The following is a 20,511-nucleotide window of genomic DNA, read 5'->3' on the forward strand; positions in this document are numbered from 1 at the left end:
TGAAATCTTGTCCTAAGGACATAATTTAAAGTTTAGGAAACTACTTTCTGCACAAAAATGTCCTCAGTGCTATTTAGTAATAGTGAAAACCTGGAAATGACCCAAATGTATAGCAACAGAGATGAGACGTCCACTCCAGTCTCACCCCATCACATCAGTGTCTACGGGGACTATATGATGTGACAAATGCCTCTGCTATTATTAGTGAACAGAAAGAGAACACTAAGTTGAATATTTGATCCCAGCTGTTTCAGGAAAAGGACCCCCCAAACCCTGTGTATAGAAAAAGATTATAAAGGGCCGGGCGCGGTGGCCCATACCTGTAATCCCAGCACTTTGGGAGGCCGAGGCGGGTGGATCATGAGGTCAAGAGATGGAGACCATCCTGGTCAACCAACATAGTAAAACCCAGTCTCTACTAAAAATACAAGAATTAGCTGGGCGTAGTGGCACACGCCTATAGCTACTCAGGAGGCTGAGGCAGAAGAATCGCTTGAACCCGGGAGGTGGAGGTTGCAGTGAGCTGAGATCGAGCCACTGCACCCCAGCCCGGGCAACAGAGCAAGACTCTGTCTCAGAAAACAAACAAACAGAAAAAAAAAAAAAGAAAAGAAAAAGATTGTAAAGGAATACCCAGAATATCAACAGTGGTCTCTGAGTGGTGGGACAAGAAGTGATTTTCTTTTTAATTTTTAAGTTTTGGTGTTTTCCAAATTTTCTTTATGAGTTCACAGTATTTTGTTAATAAAACAACATTTATTATTGAGGAAAATAAACCACATCCTGGGGCCCCCTACCCATGGAGGGCTCCTGGCATCCCCAGCCACCTTCTCAGCCTGCCCCTCTGTCTTCTGCCTCCCAGGGACCGCAGATGTTCATGGACTGCAGCCCACAGGCCCTGCCCATCGCATCAGAGGACACCACGGGGCAGCATGACCACCACTTCTTAGACCCCAACTGCCACATCTGCATGGGTGGGAGGGGACACGGGAGGGGTGCAGGGGTGGCAGCTAGGCTGGGGCTGATCGTGCAGTTCAGCAGCAACAGGGATTTGTGGCCTGGGGAGAGGGTGGCAGAGCAGGGGTGCCCGTGCCCCAGGTCACCTAGAAAAGAACCTGGTTCAACCCTGGCTCTAAAGCCCTGGGCTGGCTTCAGCGCTGCTGCTGCCCCTGTTTCAGCTCCTGCCTCTGCTATTTGCAGACTGGGAGCCCTCGAATGAGCTGCTAGGCTCCTTCAAAGCCTCCAAGAGCTGTGGGGACAATATCTTCCAGAAAGCCCTAAGCCAAACTCCTATGCCTGCTCCAGAGATGCCCAAAACCAGGGAGTTGCTTCCCACGGAACCACAGGACAGGTGTGGGGTTGGGAGCAGGGAGGTGGATAACCCAGCAGGGTTGAGGGGGAGGCCACTACCTGGGGCAACAGACATAGCACTGGCTTTTTCTGTGTGGCCTTGGGCAAGTCTTCCCTCCCTTGGGAACCTCACTTTCCCCATCTGTGCAATGGAACTAATCATCCCAGCCTCCTGGCAGCCCCCTGCACAAGGCCAAGCTTGGGCCAGTGTTCCAGTCCCCACAGTGGGGACACAGGATCTGCTCTGAAAAGAAAGGAGGTGTCGGGGAAGTCCTCATGGCCTGCTCTGTCTGGCCCTGTCTTCTGTCCCTCCCTCTAGGGTCCCTCCATCTGGGCTCCATGTGCCTGCTGCACCCACAAAGGCCCTGCCCTGCCTGCCACCCTGGGAAGGTGTTCTGGACATGTTCTCCATCAAGCGGTTCCGGGCCAGGGCCCAGCTGGTCTCCGGACACAGCTGTCGGCTTGTCCAGGTGCACCTGCCCTCCTCGCCAGGGATTCCCTTACACACTGACAAGCCCAGGCAGCCTCTCTCTCTCTCTCTCTCTCTCTCTTTCTTTCACTCGTGCATTCTAAAAAGTCATGGGCACCCCTCTCTGTGCCTGGCCCTGTGCAAGGCATGGGGGCAAATGAGATGTTGGTCCCATTCCTACAGAGACAAACAGGGTGAAGGACTCCCTGTCACCCATAGCAAGAAGGGCCCAAAGGAGGGTTTTAGGAGTGATCGTTGAGTGGCTTAATGATCAGCTAAAGTGTCGGATGAGGGCAGAGGATAGAGGAGGGAGGGACGGAGGGGCTTTGGAGAAGTTGTAGATTAGCCAGTACAGGCTGCAGACCTCCATGGGGCAATTAGAGCTTTCTGGGCAGCCACTGAGGGTCCTGGAACACTGCCTGCCCATCTTTGCCACAGGCTGCAGCCTTCCAGGTGGCTGGGAATGTGTCCACCCCGAGTGGGTGGGAAGCTGGGGGGCTGACTGGCCATCCTTCCTGCCCCCAGGCTCTGCCCACCGTGATCCGCTCGGCAGGCTGCATCCCCTCCAACACTGTCTGGGACCTTCTGGCCAGCATCTGCCCAGCCAAGGCCAAGGTACCTGCCCACTCTTGGGTACCCCCTCTTTTCCTAGCACCTTACTCCCACCTCCCTCTCGACTTCTAGAGTAGAGGCCTGGCTTGGATATCTGGGTCTAGTTCCCAGAGTGACTGCAGACTCACTGTGTGATGCTGGGCAGGTCCCTCTGTTTCCTCCTCTGGAAGATGGGGACATACGTTCTCATGGAGTTCTCAGGGGTTTCAGGGATCCCAGGGGTGTTGGCAGGAGCAGAGGATGACTGCGCTTACAGCTGCTCTCCTCCTGCCACCGCAGGATGTCTGTGTGATCAGACTGTGCCCACATGGGGCCCGGGACACCCAGAACTGCCGCCTGCTCTACTCATACCTCAATGACAGGCAGCGCCACGGCCTGGCCTCTGTGGAGCACATGGGGATGGTCCTGCTGCCCCTGCCTGCCTTCCAGCCCCTGCCCACCAGGCTGCGCCCTTTGGGGGGCCCAGGTGAGTGCCCAGTCCCCATAGCAGACCCTGCCTCTGCTCACTTGGTGACCAGACCAGGCACGGTTGACACAGTCACCCAGCAGAGGCAGGCACATCTCAGAAGGGAACTCCTCACCCAGCCAGGCAAATGTGAGAATAATGACAGCAATAGCTCACGCTTGGATATCATGAACTGCGTGCCAGCCGTTGTTCTAAAAGCTTTACCTAGATGAATTCTTGTAGTCTCAGAATCACCCTATGAAAATGGTACTATTAGACTAGACTGTCCATCTCACAGACGAAGAAACTGAGGGAGGAAGAAGGCAAGTGACTTGACCAAAGTCACACAGCCAGTCAATAGCAGAACTGGGCTTCACTCCCAGGCAACATGGCTTCAGAAACCTGGCCCCTAACCACCACACCACACTGCCTCTCAAGGTAGGCACCCCTGAAGAGAAACTCCAGGGACAGCCACATTTGACCCAGGCAGCAGGACAGAGGCAGGACCTACACACACTTGACTGTAAATGTCACCTCAGAGAGGAGGGAGGGATGTTTCACCACAGCCATGGGGGGCCGAGCTCAGCCTCTGTGCATGGACACCCTCCATGGTGTGGCTCAGGAAAGCAGCCAGGGTGGCGGTGGGCACTTTGCCCACTCCTGAGCAAAGCGCTTGGCCTTTTGGGGCTCCATGTCCTGAGACGATGAGGTAGACTTTGAGTCTGTAGAGTCTTCAGGTCAAACCATCCATACCCCAGCCTCAGCCAGATGAGCCTTGATCCCGCAGAGCTCAAATCTTCCGAGACAGCCCCACCTTCCTACTTACTTTTCCCAGCATCTCATGGGCCCCATCTCACTGTGGAGAAGCCCTTCCTGGGATCTAGCCTCCAGATCTGCTGCAGCTAAGCTGAACACAGTTCTTCCCCACAGGCCTTTGGGCTCTTCCTGTCTCCCCTCTTCTTTCCCCAGGTCTGGAGGTCACTCACTCAAGTCTGTTGCTGGCTGTGCTGCTCCCCAAGGAAGGGCTTCCAGACACAGTAACGTCCAGCCCCTGGTTGGGGAAGGTTCAAAAGATGGTCTCCTTCAACAGTAAGGTGGAGAAGAGATACTATCAGCCAGATGACAGGAGGCCGAATGTCCCCCTGAAGGACACCCCTCCCCCAGGAGGTGCCTGGCAGCAGAGCCAGGGCAGGGGCAGTATAGCTCCAAGGGGAATCTTTGCTTGGCAGAGGCCCCCCAGAGGCAGGGGGAGGCTCTGGCCAGAGCCTGAAACCTGGCAACATCCTGGGCGAGGGCAGTGGCCCCCAGAGCCAGGCTTGCGCCAGTCCCAGCATCCCTATTCAGTAGCACCAGCTGGTCATGGCTTTGGCTGTGGCCAGCACTTCCACAGGGACTCCTGTCCCCACCAAGCCCTGCTCCGGCACCTCGAATCTCTGGTGACCATGAGTCACCAGCTCCAAGCCTTACTGTGCCCCCAGACCAAGAGCTCCATCCCCCACCCTCTGCAGCGTTTGTCTAGCCCCCTTGCAGCTCCAGAGCCCCCTGGCCCAGCCCCTGACTCCTCTTTGGGGCCTACAGATGAAGCTGGCTCTGAGTGTCCCTTCCCTAGAAAGGCCTGACCCTCCTTATCCACCAGAACAGGGGTTTTGATGCCCTCACTAGTGTTGAAGCCTGTTCTAGAGAGAGGCAGGACTGCAAGGAGAGGATGGTCAGCCCTACTTACCTGCCCTGTTTGAGCTTCCTGTTTGACAATGTTTGCTGTTGATTTTTTGTTCAATAAAGAATTTGGTAAAATTGGGATTGCATCTGCTAGCTGGTCAAGAGAGTCCCTGGTCCTGGTCAGATGTGGGTTGAGTGGGTGTGTCAGTGAGTGTCTTGTGCACAAATGTGCAGCCTTGCTCATTGCTGGTCTGAGGTCCTGAACCATCACTGTGCCCCAGGACACAGCTGTTGCCACGGTGGTTTCTGGAAGCATTTTGCGAGTATTCTGAACGAGGAGGAAGAGGAGGTGGTGGGAAAGAAAGTAGGACCGAGGTTGGGGGTGGAGAGAGAAATGGACAGAGCCTTTTGGAGGGTCACAGACATCCAGACATCAAGAGATTGCTAGCGAGGAAAAGATGAGCAAGTTGCAGTGGTTTTTAAATTTTTCAGTTAATACTAAGATTTTTTTTTCCTTTGACTAGATGGTGAAGGATAGTACATACTTTCACCGTATTCCCTCCAAGTCTCTGAGTCTATGTGCTTCTGGGGGATCTCTGTGCACTAGTGTGCCTGCAAGCATGTGAGAATATCCGTGTGAGTTTCATGGCCTGCCTGTGTGTAGGTCTCTGTTGAGGAAGTCAGGAGATCCAGATTGGGTGACTCCTCTCTGTATCTCTTGCCAGATTCCAGAGACTGGTGTTAGAAAATGTCAAAGGTGTTAGCTTTGGTGGTGGGCATTCAGTGTGGGGTTGGAGACTGGTATTAGGGTTGGACGGTGCTGCCTTGCCTTGGGCCTAGAATAAGCTTCTAACAGCAGCTGTAACTGTCAAGCGTTTCATGTGGGGTGTACCTCGAGAGAACTGAATCTGCGGACTCATGGGGGATCCAGCTGCCAGGGCCAACCAACCCAGCGTGGGGAAAGGGGCCTGGCTTTCAGGAGAGAACCTCTCTAGAACCCCACCTTTCGCCCCGGGGCCAGAAGGGCCCTACCCGCTCCTTGCTTACCCCTTCGCAAAGTCCACCCATGTACAGGCCTCGCCCTGGATCCTGCTGCACTGGGAGGGGTGGGGCGATGGTCGGTTGGGGGAGCCCTTCTCTGCCCCATGAGCTCTGCGGCTGCCCTACCCGCGGACGACAGCAGAGGGGGCCCTAGGCCTTGGGATGGAGGTCGGGGCTGGCAGGACCGGAGTCAAAGCGGGGGTGGGGCGAGGTGCGGGAAGTTAGCGCAAGGAGTTGGAAGCGGGGGCGAGGTAGGATGCGGGTGGGGTGCAGGTGAGGGGTAGGGAGAGGGGGCTGGACAGTTGAACCGGGAGAGGGAGCGGGGCTCCTTCGGGAACTTTTCAGGCTCGGAATGGCCTGGGAGCGCCGCAGCCTCCGCGCTCTATGCAAATGACGCAAATTACTATGCAAACCTACAGCTCGGTTCTGAGCCCACAGTTTGGGTGGTTTTCCTAATGCAGTTGGTATGGAGGGAAACGGCTGTGCACCCCTTCCCCTCCAGGCCCAGGGCTTCCTCCGGAGAGCCGCCAGAGCCGCTCTCCTGGAGCACGCAGGCAAGAGCGAGCTCTGAACTCTGGGCAGGGATTTCCTTTGGGAGCTTCAGTTTTCCCCTCTGTAAATGGGGGTGATAACGCGGCTCTGTAACAGCTCGCCCGTGGAAGGGCTGTAGGTGGGCCCCGAAATCCTGCAGCCTGCTAAACATGACACCCTCCCCCACCCCCGCCACCTTTTGGCCCCAGTCCACGAGCCCCTTGCCTCTCTCTCTCGGCAGAGGCCTGGAGTGAGGATTAGGCATGACGTTGCTAGGGGGCGTGACTGACGGTTGCTAGGCTCCAGGGACGTTGCTATGCAACGCTGGGCGGGGCTTGTTGTTGCTAGGCCGGAGCTGGAATCTCCTGGGACCCGGAAGGGACACCTCGCGCCCTGGGTTTTAGTGGAAGGCGCCCCAGGCTACCAGGGATCGCGACGCTGCTCTCCCGGTGACTTTCTTCGGGCCCGAGCTTCCCCCGGCTGGACGCGGTTTCTGAGGGTCCTTCCGGTTCACACTCTCTGCCACTCCGTGATCCTCTTGGCTCCGGAGTGAAGAACTCTGCGTCTTTGTGCACGTGTCTGTGCGCCTGCCTGTGGGGGGGGTGGGGGTGAAGAGCGGGTATCGCTTTTGGATTTCCATAGCAACTGCTCCTGTGTCACGCCATTGCTCCCAAAGGTTTGAGCGGTTGCTTGTACAAATTTACATATATCTGCATGTCATTAACATAGAGGCGGGGCCGGAACTTGTTTGGGCAACTATCCCTGGACGGTTCTCTTTGCTTCTTCCTCATCCTCGTCTGATAGGCGAGTGGGCTGCGCATGCGTGAGTGTTTAGCCTGTCCATGTTCTCAGATGTGGGGTGGATGAGTGAGCTGTGATAGTGACCATCAGTTCCCTTTCCCCACGTCCCCTTATTGAACCCTTAGCATGAATCCATCCAGATATCCCTGACTGAAGACACTCAGCTTCCCAAGCAATGCCAGGCCTTGTTGGCACTGCTATTCCTTTTCTGGCTGTGTGGCCTTGACAAGTTTAGTTGCCCTCTCTGCGGCTCAGTTTTCTTCTCTGTAAACAGGGATACTAATCCCTAACTTACCAGGTGATGGGAGGGTTTAACGGGATGCCACTTTTACACACACCAATTGCTGCTTTCTGGCCTACAGTAGGCACTCAGTGGTACTCCCTTCCTCCCTCCCTAGAGCCTAACTCTTCTCAGAACCCAACCATAGCAAATCAACTTCAGTTGCCGCTTAAGACATGACAACTAGACACCAGAAGAACTTCCAGATGTCAGGGAGACTGGATTTGATGCACAGGATGAGGACTATTGTTTTCTCTATTTGTCCTTCTTGGAAGCTGGAGGTCAGGTCGGTGAGTGTGGACCCTCCTACCGCCTCCCCTTTACACCCTTGTCTCTCTCAGGGAGCCCACTGATTTCCAGAAAACTTGCTTTCTTGTCCCAAAGGCCTGGAGCCTGAGACGGCTGCAGCAGTGACAGCTGAGCTTGGGAGGCCCGAAGACCAGGGCAGAGCAGGTGGTGGCTAAGGAAGTACCTTCCAGGACTGAGGTGTTTGGGATGGAGTAGGACTGGGATGGAAGGGAGACTGAGAGCAGAAACTGCTTGGAGAGCCACATGTCTGTGCCTTTACCAGAGAGGACTGGGGAACCCTGTCCCAGTCCTTGCCCTTTCTGAGCCTCAGTTTCCCTGTTGTAGGCAGTAAGGACTCCTCTGTTTCAACTTGTGTGGGGGGTAATAAGTCAGCTCAGTATGGAGAACCCTCTGGTTGCTGCAGCTATGTAACAGTGCCATGGAGGGAGTTCCCTGTTCTTTGTGCTGTGCAAGCAGAAGCCGAGAGGGACCCCTTAAGTGTGCTGGATTGGAGCAGCAGAACTCCTGGAGGCTCTTGTTCATTTAAAAACTGGGGTTGGCTCCTATCCTGTGTGGAGGAAGATTGTTGGTGATGGACAGGGGTATAAGAACTGGGTTCCAAGGGGTTGAGTGGCTTCCTGGAGGAGGTAGGACTGCATGGGGACCATACTCTGCAGTTGTCACTCTGACTGCTGTATGCAAGACTGCTGTCTGCTGGTGGATGGCGGTGGGCCAGCCACCTGTGCTCCACAGGTGAGGGTTCCAGGGACAGGCTGTGAGCCTGGCAGTGTCTGGCTGGCCCACCTGTGTCCCACTCTGGGGGCCAATTAAGTCTCCATCCCTAGCCGCGCCGATTAACAGTTAATAAGGCAGCAAACACCTGCAGCTATGGAGGCGCATTAAGAGCAACAGTCGGCATAATACACAACCCGATAAGTGAGCAATTAACAACCGGAGAAAGATTAATAGAAGCAATTACGTCCTACTTGGAGCTCTGTAAATATAACTGTCAATGGCCAGGGTATTCAGTTCAGTCCTGCCTGGCCCCACCCCAGGCCACAGTCTCTGTTGGCAGGGGTGCCCACTGAGCCAGACTGTGGATCCTGGACCGCAGAGGCATGTACACAGGCACAGATATGCAAATGCACACAGAGATATACACATCCAGACATACTTAGAGAGGTGGCCCACAGAATGCAGTCATACAGATATAAAAATTCCCCACTGTCTCACATACTCGCATTCACAGACGGGTACACACAGACACACATAGGGCCTTCCAGAAGCATACACAGAGATACACAGAAAAATACCCATAGTGTCACAAAAATACATTTTCACAGAGCTAGAGCCACACAGACTACCAGTGACACTCACATATACAAACAGACGTGTAGACACACACAGCTTTTTACTCATAGGGTCACATGTGCATACAACCCTCCTGTGATGCCCTTCAGAGGGTTGTCCATAGTGGGTGAGAGCAGCAGCAGGGCCCTGGACTGAGAGAGAACTGGAGTGAACTGGAGAGAATTGGACTGAGAGAGAACTGGAGGGTGGGAGGGGACACAGGAGGGACAGAATGTGTGTGAAAACATGCAAGCGTGTCTGCATGCATGTGACTCTAAGCATGTGCATCTTTGCAAGAATGTGTTTCACCTATATATGGGCACATTCCTGTGTGTAAACATGCATGTGCCTATACGTCTGTGTGGCTGCATGAGGTGAGTGTCTGTCATGATGCCTGGGTATATGTACGTGTGCTGTGCCCAGCAGATGTGTGACTACACATGTGGGTGTCTGGATCACGTGTGATCATGCTGTGACAGTGTCCATATCTAGGTAATTGTGTGCCTGTACTTCTGAGTGGCTTTACATGTGTCCTGTCTCTGTGCTGGGGCCAGGGAGGGACACTTCCCTGGGAAGCCTGGGATGGTGCCTGAAAGCAGAGTTGTCCCCCCACTGCCCGCCACCGGAATGGGACTCAATGACAGGCAGGGATGCTCTCAGGCTGACTTGGCTTCCCTCATAGGGACTTCCAGCCCCTTTCAAGAGATTGACATGGAGGTTAATTTCTCCTGCTTGAAAGCTGAGCCAGGAATTCACTGAGCACCTTCCTCTTAAAGCCACAGCTCCAGTCCCCACTGGGCTCAAGCCTTCCCCACCCTTGTCTCCACCCTGAGCTTCCCTTGGAAAACCCCCAGACGTGAGACCCATGCACTTTGCTCACATTCTGGGACATACACTGTCATGCACAGAATACAGTCATGCAGACACACAAACATGGCCAGTCATGAATACAAACACGTCAAATTGTGCTTATTGTCACACCCCGACCTAGCCACCGTGTGCACAGGCTGGCCACACGCACAAAGTCCCACACAGCTGCACCCCCACATGCCCACTCGCCCATCACTCTCTGAGATGAGCCCAGTGCCAAGCTGGAGGGCCCAGAGGGGCATCCTGCGACAGGTCCCCCCACTTCCCCAGCCTGGCCAGATGGTGGAGGCTGACAGGCCCCAAGGGAGCTCTCCATCACTGCTAACCCGCTGGCTGACAGGCAGGCACTGAGGCCTGGCTCCGCCAGAAGTAGGCTGGGGTGCAAATAAGGAAGTAATGAAGCTCATCAGCCTCTCCCCTCAGCCCCCACTGCCCCAGGCCAGGATAGAGCCTGTCCCAAGGTCTCTCATTCACACTCAGACATCTACAGGACACAGAAGGACTTGGATGCATGTGGGCATTCTGCCTCTAATGCCACAGGCACAGGGGCCCCTTCTGCAGGGTGAGCCACTCACCAGGCCACAGCTGACCTTGCAGAGAGCCCGCCTCCCCTATCTGTCTCCCACCACCTAATCAAAACAGGCAGAAAACAATAATGTTCAGGGAAACAGATCTGAGGGTCCCAAAGCCAAAACATCTGCCTGTCAGTCTGTTCTTCCATCAGTCCATCCAGCCTTCTGTTTGACTTTTATTCACTCAGTCCTTGTTTTTCATTTATTCACTTGCTCATTCAGTCATTCAGCCAATAAAGACTTTAAACAAATCATGACATTCAGTCCAATGACCTGGCTGCCCTCCTGGCATCCTGGCCTGGGGGTGCAGGAGCTGGGAAAGGAGAAAAGGGGGCCTGGGTTATGAGGGAGGAGGAAGAGGAAGTGGAGGGGATCCCCGTTCCCTGCTTCTTGCTCAGTCTCTTAAATGAAAGAGAAGGGGCTTCTGCAGCTGGAGAGAGAAAAAAAAACAGCCAAATCCTAGGATAATAGATAATAATAGCTAACGCTTACGCACTGGTACTCTGTGCCAGGCACTGTTCAAATTGCTTTACATGAATTAACTCAGTTCATCCTCATAACAACTCTGAGAGGCAAGTACTATTATTAACCCTACTGGGGGGCACAGGAAGGTTAAGTAACTTGCTCAAGGTCAAACAGCTTGTCAGAGCCACCCCAAGTGTTTAAAGAGCCTAGGGCAACAACACAAAAGGCGGTCCCCAGCCCTCTGCCCACCTCCCTTCTCATCCTACCTTGGGCTGCATCCTGCAGTATAAGGGCCCTTGTCTGCATGCCTGTGGGCACCCCAACACTGCAATCCCTGCTAGGTCCACACTCCTGGCAAACAGCCACCCTTTGGGCTTGAGGAGGAAGGACGCGCATGGGAAAGTGGCTCCGTAGACTCTGGTTGTTGGCTTAGGCCTCCTTGGGCACGGAATTCCAGGGTCGTGGGTTGGAATATGGCCTAGAAGGGGACTGGAGCTCCAGGTGGACCCTGAACTTTTGAATTCCTCACCCCCATGCAGAAGAGGGCCAAAGGATGTCATCTAAAGTGGGACCCCAGGGCATGGACCTTGTTTGCCCAGGTCTGAGAGTCCTGGGGACAGTAAGTGGCAGGTCCCAGATATAATCCCAGTCATTCCTGTCAGAGAGGCCCTCTCCCGAGACTGGTGGGGGCTGAGGGAGTGGAGAGGGAAGAGTTTGCTGAGTTTTACTTCCCCATCCCAACTCTGACCTTACCAAGTTCAGACCATTTCCACCAATGGGTACGCACCCCAGCTCCATGCTGGGTGCCGGGGTCTGTTGAGGATGACTCGAATTGTTTTTCTTCCTGTAAATTGACCAATTATGGTTGTATTTATTTATGGGGTACAAAGTGGTGTTATGATTTTTTAATACACTGTGGAATGATTAAATTAAGCTAATCAGCATATCTAGCTCCTCAAATATTTAACGTTTTTTTTTTGTGATGAGAACATTAGAAATTTACTCTCTTAGCGATATTGGAATGAGTTCTCATCTTGTCACCCCTCCCTTTCTGTTTCCGCTGGCATCCCCACCCCTCCTGACCAGGGACTGGGGAAGAAGTGGAGGCTCCTGGGATTGGATGGGGACCTTCCGCGTCAACACAGCCAGCCCCTGCCTCTGCTTCCCCAGGATTCCTGCTGGGCCTCCAGAGGCTTTTCCACACAATTACCCAGGCCAGGAATTTCGATCTCTGGTGCCAGCCAGGCCCTTGTTATGCAAATATAGGGAAATGAGATGCAAACAGAGCCGTCGCAGATTAACAGAGAAATCCCTGGCAGCTGGAGGAGTCACCTTAAAGTCAGTTCACCCCAGATTCCCCAGTACCCCTCTCCCAGGCTCTGTCGGGCTGGGCCTGCCTGGCCCCTCCCCTTCCTGGCCACCACTTTTCTACCCCCTCAGAAGCCTGCTCAGTCACAGGAAGGGGCTGGACAAGGGGGGCCACCAAGGCCCACCCAGCTTGAGATCTCTGCCTCCTCCCCTCACTTTAAAGAAATCCAGGCAGGGGTGGAAGTTAGCGGGGAGTGGTGAGTGGAGCTGAGACAGAGGGAGACTTCTGTTTTGCCCCATAGAAGAGGGACTTCACACGCACACACATGCACACACACACAGTTGAGAGTGAGAGCAGCCCCTGCAATACACACATATACACTCATGCTGACAATGACACAAGCCTGGCAACACCACCCTACAGGCCTGGCCAAGCCCCCCTTCCCCGATACCATCAATCAAAGCACAGACACTCAGAGGCTGCAGTGCAGAGGGCGAACAGGCTATGTCCCTGGCCTGGGGTCTGGTGGGTGGTGGGTGCTGCTGGTAGGTCCCTGGCTGTATTTGAAGACAGAGGGAATGCAAGATCCCACCTGGGGCTTGACCCCCGGGAAAGGGGCTGGGAGTGTGTGGAAGAAGCCGCAGCCTGGATGCTGCCCACCAGAACCCCTTAGGGTGTTCAGGCTGGTGTCTACGTCCCGGGCATGCCCAGGGGAGCCTGGCCCCTGACTGGCCCAACCAGCCCAGGCCCAACTTCTAAAAATAAGAGCCGAGAATCTCAGCCTCTGGTTGGTTCTGCAGGAGCCTGTTGCCTTGGCAACGCCTTCTCAGAGGCCTCCCTCCTGGCTGGGCTGCCCCATTGAGCTGTGGGTCCCTATGCCAGCCCCCTGTGCTGGCCTCTCTGCCAGCCAGCCCTCTGCCCTGTCCTCCTGGAGGAGGGTGGGGTGTGGGGGGCAGGGCAGGAGGGAGGACCTTGGGGACTCTGGCTGAGCATAATAGCCTGTGTGTGAGAGCCAGGCTGGGGCTGGCAGTGTCAGAGGCCATGTAACTGTAGGGTGGTGACTGTGTGTGTGACAGTCCGGTATCTTACAGCTCCTGTCAGGCTCTGTCCCTGGGTGTACATCAGTGCCTGTGATTTGACTCTCAGAGCCCCGTGGGTGGCTGTGCTCTCTCTCTGAGGATGTGTGTCCCCGTGTGTGACAGTGTGTGCCCATGTCCTGAGGGAGGGACCTGGCCGGGGACTTCCTCGCCTCCCTGTGGACTTCCCTCATCGTTGCCGGCCCCACCTTCCAGGGCTGGCAGTGCAGAGGTGACGAAGGTGCGGGGTGCTCAGGGTGAGCCAGAGGTCGGGCTGCGTGTGGTGGCGGGATCAAGGTCAACTTCTCCCATCATCTGCAGCCTAATATCATAGAAGCCCCAAATCTGCCTATCTAGGGGAAATGGAGGAGGAAGCCACTCCTAAAACTGCAATCGAAATCTCTGAGCGTGCTGTAGTCACTGTCAGAAGCAGAGGCCCCCTCCCCCCACTCTGCCTCCACTCTTCAATTAATCACCAAGTCCTGTCCAATCTCCTCCTAATCACTGCTTCCAAGGGCCCCTCCTCTCTTGGCCACCACTGCCCAGTCCAGGCCAAACCCTCCCTCCTCCGGACGTGCAGCAGCCTCCCCACCGCTGCCCCCTTGGCCCAGGTTCCACATCTGGCCTCTCTCTATCTCCCACGCCCCATCCCCTCACCATTCTGTGTTCACAAAGATAAAACACAGCTTAGATCCTGTCACCCCCCTGCTTAGGACCCAAACAGAGGGAGAATTGGAGTTCTAGGCTGGGGAACAGGTATGTGCAAAGGCACAGAGGCAAGAGAGATCCTGGCCTCTTCTGGAAACTCTTAGTCACTGGCGTGGCTAGGTGAGGGGACAACAGGGAGAGGATGGGGGTGGACAGAGGCCTGACCAGGGAAGGCCCAGAAGATCAGGCTGAGGAGCTGACACTTTGCAACGCTCCACTTTGTTCCTAGAGCAACGCTCCACTTTGTTCCTAGACCAAAGTGTCAGTTCCTCAGCCTGGTCTTCCAGGCCTTCCCTGGTCAGGCCTCTGTCCACCCCCATCCTCTCCCTGTTGTCCCCTCACCTAGCCACACCAGTGACTAAGAGTTTTCAGAAGAAGCCAGGATCTCTCTTGCCTCTGTGCCTTTGCACATACCTGCTCCCCAGCCTAGAACTCCAATCCTGCCTCCGTTGGATAAAGCTTAGTCATTGTGGGACACAGCGCAGGCATTGCCTCCAATGGGAAGCCTTCCCTGACTGCCCGCAGGCTGGGTTAGGAGTCTGTGTTTCTCCTAACATCCTGGGCTACTCCCCCAACCACACACACACACTGCATATATTTCTAATGGCTTTTATTTCCCCCTGAAAATGTATACAAGATTTGGAAGAAACAGAACAGTATAAATTGAAACAAAAAATCACCCAGAATCCTCTCAGGTTAACTCTCAGTTTATTTCCTTCCGGACTTCTTCAAACAAACTGATGAAACATTTTCTTTATAAAATAAAGCCCATCCTATCGGTATGGTTTTCTTTCCTGCTTTGTTTCATGTATCATTATATTGTGAGCATTTGCCCAGGTTATTAAAAATTCTTCAAGAACATGACTTTTAATGTTTGCATAATATCCTTATATATGGATATATCATAATTTATTTAACCAACCCTCTATTGCTAGACATTTATGTTGGTTGTGATTTTTCATAGTTGTAAGTAACAGTAATAAGCATCTTTGTACCTGGTTCTTTTTAACAGCTGTGGTTATTTTTTGGATTGAGTTCCTCCAAGTAGATTAATGGGACCAAAGGGTCTATCTATTTTTAAAGCTCTTGACACTCCTGCCCAGTGGCCTTCTAGAAAAGTTGTTCTAATTTACCCTTTCATCAACGGAGTCTGAGAGCACCCAGACTGCAGTTTTCACCAACACTGGTGCTATTTTTGAAAAACAAAACAAAAACCTGTCTTAATTTCAATAGGTAAAACTGCATTATATTGTTGTTTTAATTTGCATTTCTTTGATTACTGGGGAGGATAAACCTTTTGAATCTCCTCTTTTGTGTCATGCATGCATCACACTGAGCTATAATTATATTTTCACATCCTGCCTCTCCCTCACCAACCTCAGCTCTGAGGGCGGAAGATGGGACGGAGGACGTCGTGTGCCTAGAGTACTGCGTGGATTGGATTGAGGCCTCTGGCTTCAGTCTGAGCTTTGGCCTTGGGCAGACCTGGGGGTCAAGCCTAGCTCTGAGGCTTGAACTTGGGCAAATCGTCTTGCTTCTCTGGGCCTCAGTTTCCTCATTTGCCAAGTGAGTTTGAAAGAGCACTAGACAGCCGGGCGCCGTGGCTCACGCCTGTAATCCCAGCACTTTGGGAGGCCGAGGCAGGCGGATCACGAGGTAAGGAGATTGAGACCATCCTGGCTAACACGGTGAAACCCCGTCTCTACTAAAAATACAAAAAATTAGCTGGGGGTGGTGGCGGGCGCCTGTAGTCCCAGCTACTTGGGAGGCTGAGGCAGGAGAATGGCGTGAACCCGGGAGGCAGAGATTGCAGTGAGCCGAGATCGCGCCACTGCACTTCAGCCTGGGCGATAGAGTGAGACTCCGTCTCAAAAAAAAAAAAAAAGAAAAAAAAATGAGCACTAGACATGAAGAGTGTGGAGAAGCATGTGAAGAGCTGTGAGCAGAGGCGAGTTTTTTAGGGCTAGGAGGCAGTGTTCCGCTCACATCCAGAGAGCTGACTTTGCTGAGGGAAGAGAAAATGTTCAGGACCAGCCAACTCCTCCTTCCCCGAGGCAAGATGGCGCCCAGATGCCTCTTGGTTCACAGGTGGATAGGAGCTCAGAGAAAAGTGTCCAGGCAAGACTGGGAAGGACCATGGCACAGCAGACAGGTTTTCAAATTCAAGTTCAGCCCAGACCAGGGAGTTCCTGTCCTTGTGGTAAGTCAAGAGTGGCTCTGTTCATGTGTGGCAGGGTTTTTGTGTTGCGGGCTATTGCCCACACCATTGCCTGCTAAGATTTAATCACCATTGTTAGTGCCAACTGAACAGAGAGGGAGAGTATCTCTGCCCTGGTGGCACAGCATCTCTTCTGGAGACTGGCCCTCAGCCATGGGGAGTGTCTTGGAGACAAACCCCTGCTGGGGGCGCCCTCATCCATTCTGGCTCAGGACATATTCCAAGACAGACACGCACAATTTCTCCGCACATTACTAGCCTAATGATACTGTCATTTGGAGTCTGGAAATGAGGAGAAATTGGCTTTTTCTCAGTAATTAATGTGAGCGATGGGCCTTGAGATAGAGTAGCAGCCCCCTGGGTGAGAACCAAGCTTTCAGGCAAGTCAGCCAGGTCATCCCCCTGCTCCTGGAAAGATCTGTGTTCCATCCCCGGCTTCTTCTTCCCGACACCCCTTGGATAGGTCAGGCCCCCTCCTCTTCTCCATAGGGATCACTTTAGGGATCACCTGAGCTCTGATGGTCAGGAGGTTCTTCCTTGAGCCTGCCCACAGTCCTTCATGCTGCAGTTCAGTCTGCTTTGCCACTGCCCCCATGAGAGCTGCCTTTGCTTTTTGGGAATTCTTGGCTGTAGGGACTTTCTTTATCTCACTTACTGAAAGCAGAGGGGAAAACACCAGGGTAGGGGCTGGTGGAGGTGGGGTGCTTCAGGAGAAAACCTTAAAGAGGATGGGGGCAGGGCTTGGCTCCAGTGGGCAGAGGCTGGAAGCTGACCCAACTTTCCTTTCTGAGAGAAGCATTCACCAGGTTCATAAATATTTTTCTGGGCCTCTGCCTCAGTTTCCCCACTGTGCTCAGGGGAAAATGTTTCTATCCTGTCCCTTTGTCTTCTCTCTCCATTCACTTTTGGGGCTGAGTGAAGGAGACGTCAAGTAAATCAGCACCAGGCTTCTCTTCTTCTTCTTTCTTCTTTCTTCTTTCTTCTTTCTTTTTTTTTGAGACAGAGTTTCACTCTTGTTGCCCAGGCTGGAGTGCAATGGTGCCATCTCAGCTCACCGCAACCTCCGCCTCCCAGGTTCAAGCAATTCTCCTGCCTCAGCCTCTCGAGTAGCTGGGATTAAGGCATGCACGACCATGCCCATCTAATTTTTGTATTTTTAGTAGAGACAGGGTTTCGCCATGTTGGCCAGGCTGGTCTCAAACTCCTGACCTCAGGTGATCCACCCGCCTCAGCCTCCCAAAGTGCTGGGATTACAGGCGTGAGCCACTGTGCTGGGCCCAGGCCCTGCTTCTAATCAGCTCCAAGTCAGGTGGAACAGGCAGACCCTGGTACAAAGAGCTCTGATTCGGAGTGACCTGTACCACAGAAGAAGGAGTTTACAAACAGAACCCAGGGGAGAGAAGAATTGATACTTCCTGGGGAAATCTGGGAGGCAGAAGAGGGGGCCTGGGAGGATACATTTGGTAACAAAAAAGTGGTGCTGGGAAAGCAATCTGGGCAGAGGGAACAGCACGGCCAAAGGCTTGGAGGTGTGAAAGAGCCTGGCACGATCTGTAAATGGTGTCTAGCTCCCAGGGAACAGGGTGGATGCAGAGGTAAGAAGGGAGGGAAAGCTGGGCGGTCTACAGCAGGTTGGAACTTTATTCTGAGGGCACTGGGGAGACACTGAGGGTTTAAGCAGGGGAGGAATGGGGGCAGGTTTTTGCCAGAGTAGTCACGTGGAGAAAACATGGACAGGAATGGTGGGGGGACAGGACTGGCAGCTACTGCTATGGTATCTGTGGTCCTGAACAAGGATGGTGGGCTCTAGAGATGTTAAGAGGGCAAACCAAATGGGACCCCATGGCAGGCTGGAGGTGGGATGGATGGCTGCTGGTGATCCAAGATCCCGAGTTTAAGATGAGTCCCAGCACAATCTACTCCTTCCACCCTGAAGCCTCGGTAGCTCCCAAGGCCTCCAGGAGAATGTTGAAATTTCCTGGAATGACAGTCCCAGTCTGGCCCTATATACCTCTGTGACCTCAGCTCCCCTACCTTCCTGTGCTCTGGCCCACCTGGTTTCTCCACAGGAGCTCTTCATAAGTTCCTATGGCTCATTCTAGCATTCAAGCCGTTGTTCACATTAATTACTGTTCCCCTTCCCCATGCTGTCATCCCTCTTCCCTGTCTCCCCAAATCTTCCCCATCTTCTCACTGAAGCGAGCCCTGTAGGCCTTAGTGCCCCTCCACCCCCACTTTCACCTTCTCTCCCTTTCCTCTACCCTCTTCACTTAGCACAGGCCTGGGCTGACCATATAATCAGCATAAACAGCTGCCTAAAGATCCTACAAGGAGAACTGCAGGCCTCGGCTCAGATTAGAGCTGAAAGCTGGCTCCCATCCTCCAGTGGCCCTGACAGGACCAGGCCAGGGGAGCAGTCTTGTCTGCAGCTATGTTCCTCGGCCAATGGAGCTGTCGTTATTGCTCCAAATTAGGCACCAATTTGCCCGTGTAATTGTTTGCTAATTAGCATGAAATCCTAATGTAATTAGTTGGGCCCCTTATCCGGGAGCCTGGGGAGTCAGAGGCAGTGGGGGGCTGCTGGAGAAGGGAGGGTCTAGGAGGCTGGGGAAATGGTTGTTTGAGAGAGAAGGCCCCGAGCTGCCATCAGGGCTGAGACAGGGAGTGATAGAAACTGCAGAATCTCACAGTTGAAAGGGCCCTTGGAGAGGCTAGCACTTGCCAACACCTTACAGATGGGGAAACTGATAACAGATAGGGCAAGGAACCTCCTGGGAGCTGGTGGCAGAGCTGGGCCAAACATCCAGGCCATCTGTTTACACTGACCAGAGCGGTGCTCTGGCCGTGGGTGAAGATGACATGGCCCATGGCTCTCTGGCATCTGCTTCTAAAGAAGGGAAGCAGGGAGAATGGGTGGGGGTGTGGTATCAGCCCACATTTTTTTCTTCTTTGAGACAGGTTCTCACTCTTGTTGCCCAGGCTGGAGTGCAGTGCAGTGCAGTGATCTTGGCTCACTGCAGCTTTGACTTCCCAGGCTCAAGTGATCCTCCTGCCTTAGCCTCCCAAGTAGGAGGGACTACTGGCATGCGTCACCATGCCTGGCTAATTTTTGTATTTTTATTACAGATGGGGTCTCGCCATGTTGCCCAAGCTGGTCTCGAACTCCTGTGCTCAAGTGATCCACCTGCCTCAGCCTCCCAAAGTGCTGGGATTATAGGCGTGCACCACCACGCCCAGCCCAGCCCATAGTTTAAGTAGGAAATGCAATGGAGAGAGGGCCTAGGCAGGATGCCAAATTGTTAGAACTGGAGGAGCAGCGGGAACAAAGAAGAGGTTTCTAGAGCTTCTTTCTGGGGAATGACTTGGGTGTTGAGAGGGAAGATGGGGAGGCCAGAATGCTTTCCTCCGGCTGAAAGGCAAATCCCCCCACCGCCACCCTAGGCTTTCTGCCTCTCCCCATCTCTCTGGAAAGGGTCTGGAGAAGGTGCTAGAGCCAGCCCATACCAGCTTGTGAGAGCTGACTGTTAAATTCTTAGGAATTTTGCCAGCCAGTTAACTTCACATTGGTAATGTAAATTAGCCATCATGGGAGGATTTACACCATGGAAATTGGCAAATGCTGCAAATCAGGGCTGCACTTCCCCGACCCCAAGCCAGTTGTTAAATTGTACCAGCATACCACTGAACCCTTCTGAAATGTGATGAAACAGCCCCAGCTCTCTCCCAGGCAGCTGGGTAGGATCGGGAGGAGTAGCAGCTGTTCTCAGGACCATTCTGGGGACACCACATTAGTCACATGGTCTCCACTCCCCACTCCCCATCCCTAGCATCCAGTCTCCCCACAGTTGACTCTCACACCTCAGGTTGCTCCTTCTTCCCCTCCCTGCAGTTATCCTCTGCGTCAGTTCCCAGGGTTCAATTCTCTTTACTCCCTATCATTTATATTTTAGAGTTGGGGTCTTGCTCTGCCCAGTCTTACTCTATCCAGGCAGTGATCATGGCCCACTGTAGCCTTGAGCTCCTGGGCTCAAGCAATCCTCTTGCCTCAGCCTCCTGAGTTGGGACTACAAAGGTGAACCACCATACCTGGCTAATCTTATTTTTTTGCAGAGAAGGGGTCTCACTATGTTGCCCAGGCTGGTCTCAAACTCCTGGGCTCAAGTGATCCTCCCCCCTTGGCCTCCCAAAATGCTGGGATTACAGGTGTGAGCTGCTGCACCCGGCCTCTTTAATCCCTATCTTTACCCAGATCTCTCCTGTTTCCTGGACACTGTCTCTAGATGTCCTGAAGGCACCTCAATGCAGCATGTCTAAAATAGAAATCATCGACTTCCCACAAGTCTTTCCCCATCTGAGTAAATGGCACACTCCCCCTCAGGGCCTTTGCACTTGCAATTTCCCCTATTTGAACAGCTCTTCCTCTAAATATCCCTCATGTGCCTCAGGGGTCTGCTCAGATGTCACCTT

The 20,511-nt window shown here is 53.5% G+C and overlaps 1 protein-coding gene across 7 annotated transcripts in view; it reads left to right on the forward strand.

The window, feature by feature from the left end:
- SPOCD1 (SPOC domain containing 1) overlaps nucleotides 1-4,673 on the forward strand; it is a 30,851-nt gene extending 26,178 nt beyond the window's left edge. For all 7 annotated transcript variants that reach the window (XM_054465125.1, XM_063666588.1, XM_063666596.1 and 4 more), the window contains 6 exons: nucleotides 863-974; nucleotides 1,201-1,351; nucleotides 1,670-1,820; nucleotides 2,345-2,434; nucleotides 2,711-2,897; nucleotides 3,846-4,673. In XM_054465125.1, the coding sequence (XP_054321100.1) occupies nucleotides 863-974; nucleotides 1,201-1,351; nucleotides 1,670-1,820; nucleotides 2,345-2,434; nucleotides 2,711-2,897; nucleotides 3,846-4,495 (1,341 nt within the window). In that variant the 3' untranslated portion in view covers nucleotides 4,496-4,673. The remainder of the gene's footprint in view (nucleotides 1-862; nucleotides 975-1,200; nucleotides 1,352-1,669; nucleotides 1,821-2,344; nucleotides 2,435-2,710; nucleotides 2,898-3,845) is intronic.
- The last annotated feature ends 15,838 nt before the right edge of the window (nucleotides 4,674-20,511 follow it).

This window comes from Pongo pygmaeus, chromosome 1 (genome assembly GCF_028885625.2).
Source record: "Pongo pygmaeus isolate AG05252 chromosome 1, NHGRI_mPonPyg2-v2.0_pri, whole genome shotgun sequence".
Classification (NCBI taxonomy): Eukaryota; Metazoa; Chordata; class Mammalia; order Primates; family Hominidae; genus Pongo; species Pongo pygmaeus.